The sequence below is a fragment of the Lampetra fluviatilis genome, chromosome 21, assembly GCF_964198595.1.
Source record: "Lampetra fluviatilis chromosome 21, kcLamFluv1.1, whole genome shotgun sequence".
Classification (NCBI taxonomy): domain Eukaryota; kingdom Metazoa; phylum Chordata; class Hyperoartia; order Petromyzontiformes; family Petromyzontidae; genus Lampetra; species Lampetra fluviatilis.
Genome location: NC_136295.1, coordinates 12,748,231 through 12,760,470, shown reverse-complemented (window position 1 = coordinate 12,760,470; position 12,240 = coordinate 12,748,231). Strand labels below are relative to the sequence as shown.

At 60.4% G+C, this 12,240-nt stretch overlaps 1 protein-coding gene across 2 annotated transcripts in view; it reads right to left on the bottom strand.

The window, feature by feature from the left end:
- LOC144938254 (electroneutral sodium bicarbonate exchanger 1-like) overlaps nucleotides 1-12,240 on the bottom strand; it is a 92,533-nt gene that overhangs the window by 26,541 nt on the left and 53,752 nt on the right. For both annotated transcript variants that reach the window (XM_078866108.1, XM_078866109.1), the window contains exons 4-5: nucleotides 1,602-1,740; nucleotides 918-1,078 (exon numbers count right to left, since the gene is read on the bottom strand). In XM_078866108.1, the coding sequence (XP_078722234.1) occupies nucleotides 918-1,078; nucleotides 1,602-1,740 (300 nt within the window). The remainder of the gene's footprint in view (nucleotides 1-917; nucleotides 1,079-1,601; nucleotides 1,741-12,240) is intronic.

The following is a 12,240-nucleotide window of genomic DNA, read 5'->3' as shown; positions in this document are numbered from 1 at the left end:
GGAGCAGCCTTTGGCTGTGATGTTCCCAGCCAAGTCCACGTGGTCTCCTGCCGCTCACACGAGCATTGGGGCACATCTCTTGTTGATAACCCCGCAGAGCCAGTGGTGGAAATTCCACATTCCTATGGCAGGGACGAGTCTCGGCAAAGAGAAAACCATTGTTGACTTCTCCACAAAGCGGGAGGGATGATGATGATGATGGGTTGAACCAATGTACACTACCAGCGTCAATCTATTCAGCATGGTGTGACTATATTCTGCGAGTGCGTGGAGGGGAGTGGAGTGAGATGAGAGGGGAGAGGCAGGAGAGTGCGTGGAGGGGAGTAGAGTGAGATGAGAGGGGAGAGGCATGAGAGTGCGTGGCGTGGAGTCGAGTGAGATGAGAGGGAGAGGCAGGAGAGTGCGTGGAGGGGAGTAGAGTGAGATGAGAGGGGAGAGGCATGAGAGTGCGTGGAGGGGAGTAGAGTGAGATGAGAGGGAGAGGCAGGAGAGTGCGTGGAGGGGAGTAGAGTGAGATGAGAGGGGAGAGGCAGGAGAGTGCGTGGAGGGGAGTAGAGTGAGATGAGAGGGGAGAGGTAGGAGAGTGAGTGGAGGGGAGTAGAGTGAGATGATAGGGGAGAGGCAGGAGAGTGCGTGGAGGGGAGTAGAGTGAGATGAGAGGCAGGAGAGTGAGTGGAGGGGAGTAGAGTGAGATGAGAGGGGAGAGACGGGAGAGTGCGTGGAGGGGAGTAGAGTGACATGAGAGGGGGCGATCGTGAAATCTATCCGAGATTGGATTTGTGAGCCGGTGGAGGGAATAGAACTTTAAAACAAAACTGCTCCCCGGATTCTCACGAAGCGTGAGAGCATCGACGTTTTAATTTGTCACGGACGACCCGACCGGGTCCCACTCGAGCCGTGCGCCCCGCCGCCTGCACCTGCGATCTCCTCGATGGAGGTGGCGTGCATGTCGAGCATCACGGTGCCGTTGATGATGCAGCTGCGCAGCTCGAAGAGGCTGTGCAGCGACAGCGTCGCCACGTACGGCTTGCTCCAGCGCTCGCCGCCGTCCTCCACGTCCTCCTCGAACTTGAGCCACCTGCGCGACGCACCGACCCGTCACCTCCTACAAACTACAAAGGTTCTTTCCAATTTTCTTTGCTGGATTACAGGTGGCCGCGCACACCTGGAATCCAGCAGGGAGGGTTGGTGGATCGTCACACGAATGTTGTGAAACTCCCTTCGCCATGGGCGTCCAAGAGGAGCACGTATACCTCGGCCCGCTTGGAGAAGGCGGTTCGGTAAAAACGCGGCCTGTAATCCAGCGCTCGGTCGAGGGTTGGTGGATCACCGCACACACGTTGCGAGTCTCCCTTCACGCGGACGTCGAACTGGGCGGCCATACCCCTGACTCGCCAGGAGAATGCGGAAGGGAAAATGTGCACTTGCACTCCGCCTGTTCCATCTGCACATGTTCCACGGCGCTTGTGCCGACGCTAAAGGGGGCGATAACGATGCCACTGGTGCTGTTGCTGATTATGGTGATGGTGGCGGTGATGACGATGAGAGTTACGATGACAACAGCCAGAGTGGAGATGGAAGTGCCGATGCCGACGCTGCACCTGGCCTTCTCCTTCCACTCCCCGCCCTCGCCCTCGCGCATGCACAGCTCGTCCATCTCGGTGAAGAGGTCGTGCGGGATGTGCTCCTCGTCGTCATCTTCCGTGCCGAGGATGAACTGCACGCGCTGCGCCGGGGTGTCTGGGGGGCACGCACACGCGGGCACGCACAGGAATGCACGCACAGGCACGCACGAACAGGTCAAAGTGTATTCGTTTAACAATGCGAGACCCGAAGAGGCGAGGATGAGCCTCATTCGCAGTGGAGACCTGGGGCACTTCGTCTGCTGCCAGGAGAGGGCGATGATTGCGGCTGCTGCTGCTGCTGCTGTTTTGCGTCACCCCAATTGCCCGCCGGCACACGAGGGCCAACTCTTTCAAATGGCGTCACGGGATCTTTAACGTCCACTGCGAGTGAAGCAGACGGCAAGCGGTAGTAGTATCATTCTGGTCAACACCACAGCGCAGTGCCCATCAGGGCAGCTACTCGTGAGCGCACCGCGAGGCAAGTGGACGTCCTGTTACGCAGGTGAGCACGCTCTGGCAGGTGAACACGCTCTTTGACAGGTGAGCACGCTCTTTGACAGGTGATCACGCTCTTTGACAGGTGAACACGCTCTTTGACAGGTGATCACGCTCTTTGACAGGTGAACACACTCTTTGACAGGTGAGCACTCTGGCAGGTGATCACGCTCTGGCAGGTGATCACGCTCTTTGCCAGGTGAGCACGCTCTGGCAGGTGAACACTCTGGTAGGTGAACGCGCTGGAAGACGAAAATAAACAAAGCCACGTGGGAACACGCTGTGAGCTCAGGACACAATTGCCTACGCATACAAGAAGACAAAGATCCCCGTGTAGCCGTAACAGACTGTTGGGGCAAGTGCTGTTAGCGAGCACCTATGAAGGCGGCACACGAGGGGGTGGGTGGCCAGCACCACGCCCGGCCGCTTTTGTCTCCCCGGTGGCGATGTTTACACTCATTTGAGGCCGAGTCGACCTAGCGGAGGCCCAGGACTGTTTCACATATTCACCATTGTTATTGATCGTGAGCGGGGATAGAACTCGGGTCGCCGGGTTCGTGGTTGGCTACGTACGGTGCAAGGAGGCTCAACAAACGTACCTACGTCACCCCTCTTCACACACACGCACTGTTATCTCTGCTCACACGGCCGCGACGCGAAGTCCGCGATGAACATCACAGCTGTTGCATCGTCTACAGTTCCTGGGACATTTACCCCTAATCAGCCAGGGCAGTCACCACGGCAGCGCGCGTCACTCTCTGTGTTTGTGAAGGAAACTGCCCCTGCTGCTGCCCTGCTGCTGCCCGACACACTTAACGCGGATCCAGTGAGCTGGAGATGCAGGGGCACGTGACCCAGTGAGCTGGAGACACGTGACCAGTGAGGTAGAGATGCAGGGACACGTGACCCAGTGAGGTAGAGATGCAAGGTCACGTGACCAGTGAGGTAGAGATGCAGGGGCACGTGACCAGTGAGGTAGAGATGCAGGGGCACGTGACCAGTGAGGTAGAGATGTTCGATCCCGCGTGTGATGGAGTGGTTCTTGTTGTTGTTCAGATTGCTTTGCTTCATTGCTGCACTGTGATAGAGACTCCTCTATCCTGGTTTACAGATGTAGGGGTGTCAGGGGAAGGATTCCCACCAATAGATGGGTTAGGGGGAGGGGTGATCGAGGTGATATAAGGAGAGAACGGGCGGGAAAGGGGGGCCTTTGGCGGAAACGGGATTGGGACGGCTGGCGACAGGTGTGAATGGAAGGAAAGGAATAAAGGACGAGACCCCTGCAATCTCGTGTCGGCTCCTCTCTACATTTGGAATAAAGGACGAGACCCCTGCAATCTCGTGTCGGCTCCTCTCTACATTTGGTGGCAGCGGTGGGATACTAATGGCTACAAAGAAGAATCCTCGCGGGAGGGAGCCGAGGGAGGAGGAAGCAGGGGCCGGGGATCCTTCACATCCTGGGCAACAAGGGGGCCTGCTGTCAGAAGCAGCAGAAGGGGGCCCGGATCGCCTGGAGGATCGCATGGAGGACCGCATGGCCCGCGTGGAGAGGGCGCTCCAGGAGCTCTTGCAGAGGCTCCCTATGGGGGGCCCGCCGGCACCGGGACCCCCACCCCCACGCGTACTACGGGAGGAGAGGCCACGGGAACCGGACGCCGACCAGCCGACCGGGCAGGAGCCGCAACCAACCTCGTCACGCCAGCCGCCGCCGCTCCCGCCAAAACCCCCAGGGCTAAACACCCAACACGGAGAGCAGGTGGCCGGACGGCCGCGTCGGCTGGGGCCCGTCGACAAGTTTGTGGCTGAGGAAGAAGATTGGGAGGAGTTTGTCCGCCGATTCGAGGCTGCCTTCCACGCTCTCGAGTGGACAGACGAAGAGGCCCTACGAGCGCTGCCATCTGTTCTGGGCAAAGAAGCACTCTCCTCTTACACCTCCCTTCCCTCGCACAGCAAGTCCACGCTACAGGCGGCCTACGAGGCTTTGGGGGAGATCTATTGCCCGGCGGAAGGAGCCTTTAAACGGTTCCAGGATCGCCAGCGAGGGGCTAAAGAATCCCCTTTAGCCTACAGGGGGGCGCTGCTCGTGTTGGCGAGGAGAGCTTTCCCTCGCCTGGCTGAAGAAGCGCTCGAGGACCTCGTGGTCGAGCACCTCATCGCCTACGCTTGCCGCGCCGGCGTTGTAATGCCCGTAGTGACGCCGGAAGAACGCACCTCGCTGTGGGCTGCCCGGACCATCCAAGCCCACGAGCAGGTCATGGGCCGGGCGCCACCCGTGGGCCCGGTGGCTGGCGCGGCGGGGGGGAACAGCCGAGCCGTTGCCGCGGCGCTACTTGGTCCAGCGACACTAACCGCCGAACCTGCACCGTCACCACAGGCTGCCGGTGGGGCATCTGGGGACGGACCGCCGACGTCTGAGACGGAGCCATCGCTGCGGGAGGTGTACGCGGCGATCCGGGGACTGGCGGAGCAGAGGGACCAGCCGCCGCGTCGCTGGCAGCCGCCTCTACAACATCGCGCCGAGCCCCCCCGACGCAACGCCCCGTGGGTCTGCCACCGTTGTGGTCGCGAGGGGCATGTGGCGAGGGGGTGCCGCACGGAGCCGGAGGCCGCCAACGTCACCTGGAACCTGCCGGGGCCGAACGCCGACAGGAGCCAGGCGAGTGACGCCGTCCCACCCGGCCTCTCGGGCGGGCCGGGTAATTACAATTCCGACGCCGCGAACTCACCGGGAGTCTCCTCGGGGTGGGCGCCGGTGGTGTCGTTTCCCGGTCCCCGCTGTTCTGGTCGGGGGAAGGGGATAGCGCCGGGGCCTGTGGTCGCATCGCGACCCGGAGTGGCGTCGCGAACGGACGTGACGTTGCGTCCGGAAGTGACGTCGCGGCCGGAAGTGGTGTCGCGGATCGCGCCGGGAATTGCGCCGGGGCCGTGGACCGCGCCGGGAATCGCGCCGGGGCCAGGGACCGCGTCGGGGATCGCGCCGAGGCCGGGGACCGCGCCGGGAGTCGCGCCGACGCCGGGAGGGACGTCGCGGACGGAGGTGACGTCGCGGGCGGAGGTGACGTCGCGGGCGGAAGTGACGTCGCGGCCGGCAGCGACGTCGATGCCGGGCGTTACGTCGCGGGCGGGCGGGGTTTTGCGGGCGGGCGTGACGTCGCGGGCGGGCGGGGTTTCGCGGGCGGGCGTGACGTCGCGGGCGGGCGTGACGTCGCGGGTGGGCGTGGTTTCGCGGGCGGGCGTGGGTTCGCGGGCGGGCGTGACGTCACCGGCGGGCGTGACGTCGCCGGCGGGCGTGACGTCACCAGTTACCTGCAACGCCGGCGAGTTGCCAGGGGCAACGGCCCGGGGGCGGAGGCAGCCCACACGATTGACATTGCGCCCTGGAGCAATTCCACGACCCGCCTCACCACCGCTTTGCGACAGAGCGAGACGGAACCAGGGGGACCACGCCCCCGTGACAAAGGAAAGGGAGGGGCTCACGGGAAGGCCCACCCCCCAGTCCCCACCGCCCCCTACAATGGGGGGGCCCCCCCACACCACAAGGGGGGCCCATCCTACGTCACCTAGGGGGGGCAATTTGCACTACATAGAGAGCCCAGCCCGCAACCCAGGGGTAAGCCCACACTATGTAACAAGGGCGCGTTCACCCTGCTGTGACGCACTCCAAAGGGAGGAACCCCATCTTCAGTCCATCCACACCCATCCCCCATCATTTCACCATGCACCACAGGATAACGAGACGCCGCCTGGTCAGTGGCCGGACTCAGCCACACAATGGAGGAAGCTGGCAAGGCGGGTGGTAGCGGCCACGTCAGGAACCTCGGTCCTGGTCGGTGAAATCGCGGGAGTGTCGGCACGTATCTTGGTCGATACGGGGGCATCAGCCACGATCATCTCGAGCACCATGCATGAGATGCTGCCGGATAAAATCCGACCTTTAGTCCCCGTCAAGACAACGTTCATTGCAGCAAATGGAGGCAGCATGGGCTTCCTGGGCCAGGTTGAAGCCCCGATACAGATTGGGCAGCTTTCGGTAGCAGGACCCATCCTTGTCTCCGCAACGTTGCCCGTACCCTGCCTGTTGGGGACGGACTTTCTGAGGCGGATGCCAATGAAAATCGATCTGGCCAATGGGCGGGTGGAAGTCCAGGGAACGCATCTCCATTTCCTAAAGGCGGAGGGGGCCAGCCGGGGTGTACCCTACGTGCAGGCTCTGGTCAGTAAGTCTGTCTCCATTCCCCCGGCAGCCCAGATGCTGGTTCCGCTGCAATATCGGTCCCCCCTCGTGACAGCCCGACCAGACTCACCCATCCTGGTGTCTCCGGCGTCAGCGGCCATGGATCGTCATGCGCTGGTGGGGGCCGAAACTATTGTACAGAGGAACCAGCATCTGTTCATTCAGGTGCTGAACACCTCCGATAGAACAGCGACGGTGCAGGAGGGAACAGTTCTGGCCCACGTTAGTCCCTTGTCACTAGGAGCCCCAGGGACAGAGCCCGAGCTTGTAGGCAGCATCAGCCAGTCCGAGGACAGAGGGGCCAAATCGTGGATGGACCAGCTGGCGGGGCCTGAGCCGGGATTGCCGCCCGACCAGAAACAGCAGCTGCACTCGTTATTGCAGGAGTTCTCGGACGTGTTCAGCCGGGGACCGTTCGACCTAGGGCGCACAAATCTGTCACAGCACCACATCAACACGGGAGATGCCGCACCCCTGCGCCAAAACACATATAGAATGAGCCCAATGGAAAAAGGGCACATTCAACAAGCGGTGCAGGAGATGCTGCGGGCCGACATAATTTCTCCATCCTCGAGTCCCTGGGGGGCACCGGTGGTCCTAGTCAAGAAGTCAGATGGGTCACTGAGATTCTGTGTGGACTTCCGACGCCTCAATGCCGTCACGCTGGCCGACGCATATCCCCTACCACGTATCGACGACTCATTGGATGCACTGGCGGGAGCAAAATTTTTCAGTACGCTGGATTTGTTGTCCGGGTTCTGGCAGGTCCCACTAGACGCGGACTCCCGGCCTAAAACAGCATTCCGGACACCACAGGGCCTGTTCGAGTTCAACTGCCTGCCTATGGGCCTCCAGACGGCGCCGGCAACGTTCCAACGCATAATGGAGTTGGCCTTGGCAGGCCTCCAATGGGAAACGTGCCTCATCTACCTGGACGACGTCATTGTTTTCAGCCGATCATTCGAGGAACACATTGACCGATTGCGTCAGGTGTTCCTGCGGTTCCGGAACGCGAACTTGAAGCTCAAGCCGTCGAAGTGCCACCTTATGCAGTCGTCGGTACGCTACTTGGGCCACGTCGTCAGTGAGTCGGGAGTGGCTACAGACCCGGAAAAGACGGCCTGCGTGAGGGCCTGGGCTGTTCCCACAACGGTTCCGGAGGTACGCCGGTTTGTGGGTTTCGTTTCTTACTACCGCCGGTTTGTGCCCAACTTCGCAACCATTGCCAAGCCCTTGCACGTGTTGACGGCGAAGAACCAGAGGTTTTATTGGGGCCCTCTGGAGGAAGAGGCATTCCAGCAGCTGCGCTCACGTCTGACAGATGCACCACCATTGGCATTTCCGGATTTTGGCCTCCCCTTTATCCTGGACACGGATGCCAGCGATGTGGGCATCGGCAGTGTTTTGTCGCAAGTCCAGCAGGGTCGGGAGGTGGTTATCGCCTATGGTAGTCGCGTGCTTTCATCAGCGGAGCAGCGCTACTGCGTCACACGTAGGGAACTCCTGGCAGTCGTTCACTTTGTGCAGCAATTCCGACCCTACCTGTATGGTCGCAAATTTACGGTCCGCACTGACCACGCGGCCTTGCAGTATTCGCTCCGCATCGACCAGCCTTCGGGCCAGCTGGCCAGATGGATAGAACGCCTGCAGGAGTACAGGTACCAAGTAGTGCATCGCAAAGGGACCAGACATGCCAACGCAGACGCATTGTCCCGACTGGTGCCCCAGGGCCCTTGTGCATGCACCACAGGCGGGGCACGCTGCAAGGAGGCGAGGCCGGATGGGACGGTCATCGCTCCCGTACGCACGGCGGAGGGCGCACAGGGTGAGGTCCAGCTGACCGACCACGACCTGGGGCTGACCTTGGACGATTGGAGACGGCTACAGCTGGAGGAAGCCCCACTGCGAACACTACGCGCCTCAGCAGAGGCAGGGGGGGAGGAGTACATCGTATGGGAGGATCTCCTCATGCGATGGGACCCGACAGGGCGCCGGCGATGCCTGGTAGTTCCGGAGTCGCTGCGTCAACAATTGGTTATGGACGTACACGGCCGCCAGCTGCTGCACCTGGCAGGGCGGAAGACACTGCACACATTACAGGGTCGGTACTTTTGGCCAGGTATGACCGCTGACGTGCATCGATGGGTCGCTACCTGCGTCGAATGTGCGCGGCGAAAGCCGCCACCCCGGGTAAGCCGGGCGCCCCTACAGCCCATCACGGTGACCAGGGTCAACGAATTGGTTGCGTTGGACATCTTGGGACCGCTGCCGGTCACGCCACGGGGAAATAAATACCTGTTGGTCGGAGTCGAGTACTGCACGAGGTGGCCGATGGCGTGGGCCCTCCCGGACCAAACGGCACAGACCATCGCCGATGCCTTCGTGGGAGGCTATGTCCTTGATAAGGGGGCACCGGAGCGGTTGCTCACGGATCAGGGCAGGAATTTCTCTTCACAGCTATTGAAGGACGTCTGCTCTATCCTGGGCACTAAAAAGGTCCGAACATCTCCATATCATCCCCAGACCGATGGGATGGTAGAGCGGCTTAACCGCACCATAGCGGCCATGCTGTCCCAAGTGGTGGACGAAAACCATTCCGACTGGGACCTCCACATTCCATCGGTCTTAGCGGCGTACAGGGTGGCCCCACACGCGGCGACGGGGTTCTCGCCGTTTTTCCTGATGTACGGACGGGATCCCGTTCCGCCTATTGAGGTGCAGCTGACGGACATTCCGGCAAGAGCCGACGCATGGCCGAAGGCACTAAAGACCTCCCTCATTTATTTGAGAGAGGCCCGCCAAGCAGCCGAGGCCGCATCGGCCGCGAGCCAAGAGAGTAATGTACGGATACGGGAGAGGACAGTGACAGCCAAGCCCTTTAAAGTCGGGGACCAGGCATGGCTACACTGTCCTCAGGTGCCGGTTGGCCTCTCACCAAAGCTGCACCGACCCTGGAAAGGGCCGGTCGAGGTCATCAAAGCACTCCGACCGCAGTGCGTCCAGGTCCAACTGGGTAAGCGACGATGGTTTGTACACCCCACCCGCCTTAAGCCATACATCTCTCCACCGTCATCTTCACCAACATCACCACCAACATCACTGCCAACATCATCATCATCCCTACCCAGGCCAAGGTCGCCGACCACCACGCGCCGACCGGCAGGGGGTTCGGTGCCCTGTGTTCCCTTGTCACCTACAGCACCCCATGTGAGGCTTGACGGAGCGGCGGCACGAGCGGGGGCCGGAGAGACAGCGGCGCCAGGCAAGGCGACACCGGCACCACCGAACCAGGGACCGCGACGAGAGGGCCTTCGAAGGAGGGGGCCGCCACGGTCATCTGCTGCCTGTGGATGTCCGGGCTGTTACGGGATGCTGGCTGGAGACCTGGGCAGGCCGCGCAATTGATTTGTTGTGTTATATTGCATTGTATGGTTGTGGGGGGGGGTAAGGGCTGTCGTCACTGTCAGTGGTGGGAGGCATGGGGAGACTTAAATGGTCCATGGGGGAGGCAGAACCGAGGACGGTTATTTTTTCTCCGGGGGGGGGGGTGATGTAGGGGTGTCAGGGGAAGGATTCCCACCAATAGATGGGTTAGGGGGAGGGGTGATCGAGGTGATATAAGGAGAGAACGGGCGGGAAAGGGGGGCCTTTGGCGGAAACGGGATTGGGACGGCTGGCGACAGGTGTGAATGGAAGGAAAGGAATAAAGGACGAGACCCCTGCAATCTCGTGTCGGCTCCTCTCTACATTTGGAATAAAGGACGAGACCCCTGCAATCTCGTGTCGGCTCCTCTCTACACAGAGTTCACACTACGTGGCGACACTGAATCGACTTGAACACTTGGCCAATTCCAGTGACGCTGTAGGGTTTTGCTTTAGCTGTGGAAGGAGGAACCCGGAAAACCCCGAGGAAACCCATGCAGAACAGGGGGGGGGAGCGATCGAACGTACAAAGCTCCACACAGAGAGGAGCGCGATTCGGGAATCGAACCCAGGGGCCTGTCGCTGTGAGGCCGAGCACTGCGAGAGGTCAGCGCCACCCCACCCTCCCCCATACCCCGCCCCCATGCCCCCCATACTCCCAACCCCCCGCCTCCCATACCCCCCATCCCCCATACCATACACCCCATACACCCATACCCCCCACACCCAAGCAGCTGGGGAGGACCCCAGAATTCACGGAACAGAAAATATCGGCACGATCCAATAATCATCTCGAGTTCAGATCTTTTGTGTTTAGTTTGCTGTCCTTCACCCGCACCTCCGATTAGCACGGTTGGCTACGTACGGTGCGAACAAAGTTTCCAAATACGCACAAACATGCGCGCAAATTAGCATCGAGAGCGAATGAATGTCTCTCATCTCCACCTCGTGCCAACATCGCTCTCACCACACTCCTGCCTCGTCCACATCTCTCTCCGTCTCGCATCTCAGTGCGTCTCTGTCTCTTCACAAAGACGTGTTTGGTGGGTGAGTCAGCTCCCAATTGGCTTTTCACACGGAATTACAGAGCATTACACACACACACCAGTACACACAAAAGACAAAGACCCCCCGTATAGCCTGTAACAGATTGTTGGGGAAAGTACACCCACAGCATTACAGCAGTACACACACACTAGTACACACACACACTAGTACACACACACCAGCACACACACAGTGTTACACAACAACAACCGCCATTCGCCACTAAGTGGCGGTGACGTCACCACGGCGCTTGTGCCAGGCTAGGTGCACATTGAGGCACGTGAAGTGTCCAACGCCCGCTGGCAGGTCAAGGGACAGACCCAGGTGCCACGGGTCGACTGACTGGCCGATGAACCACCTGTGCCCCCTACTGTGCCAACTTGCTGTGCTTTAGCCACCCGGCTCTCCACTCGTTGTTATGAGCGTCGCTCATGTTGTTGGAGGGCAACTGCCTCCAACTGCCCAGCAGCGTCCTTCACGAGCCTCCTCCACAGAGGCCGATCTTGACACCGCTGGTACCGGGCATCGGCAAGTCCACTCAGCTCCACATCCTCCTGTACCACATCACTCCATCTCTTCTCTCGCCCGTGCTGCGCCCGTTTAGCCCCCTCGATCCGGCCGAACAAAAGCTGTTTCGGCATGCGGTGGCTGGGCATGCGGACTACATGACCCAGCCAACGCAGCCTTGCCGGCCGGAGGAGCTCACCGATGGTACTTTGCCCAGATCTTTCAAGGATGTGTGAGCTCCTCACACAATCCAGCCTGGTTAAACCCAGGATGGATCGTAGGCAGGCCAGCCTAAATGTTTCCAACCGGCGAAGATGCTCCATTAGGGGGGTCCACGTTTAGCAAGCGTAAAGAAGGGAGGGAATGACTGTGGCCGAGAAGACCTGAAGCTTCGTGCGGAGCGACAGACCAGGTAGCTTCCACACAGCGTTACGCAACCGATGAAAATATATTGCCGCTCGACTGATTCGGAGTGAAACCTCTGCTGTCAAACCGGAGCCGCTCATTACACCCACACCAGTACACACACACACAAGTACATACGCACCAGTACACCCACAGCAGTACACGCACGACATCACACAGCAGTACACACACACCAGTACACATGCACACACACACCAGTACACACGCACGGCAGTACACACACACCAGTACACATACACACACACACACCAGTACACATGCACACACACCAGTACACACGCACGGCAGTACACACACAGCAGTACACACACAGCACGTTATAAACGGAAAGGGGGACCCCCAAAAAGTAATTTCGGCTTAGGGCCCCCCACGGATCAGCCCCCCACTACCCAGCGGCTCCGCTTTGAGAGGCAGGGCGACGGGGGCAGGAGGCATCCACAACACCTCCTGCTCCACACCGCCACCACCACCACCACTCACCAA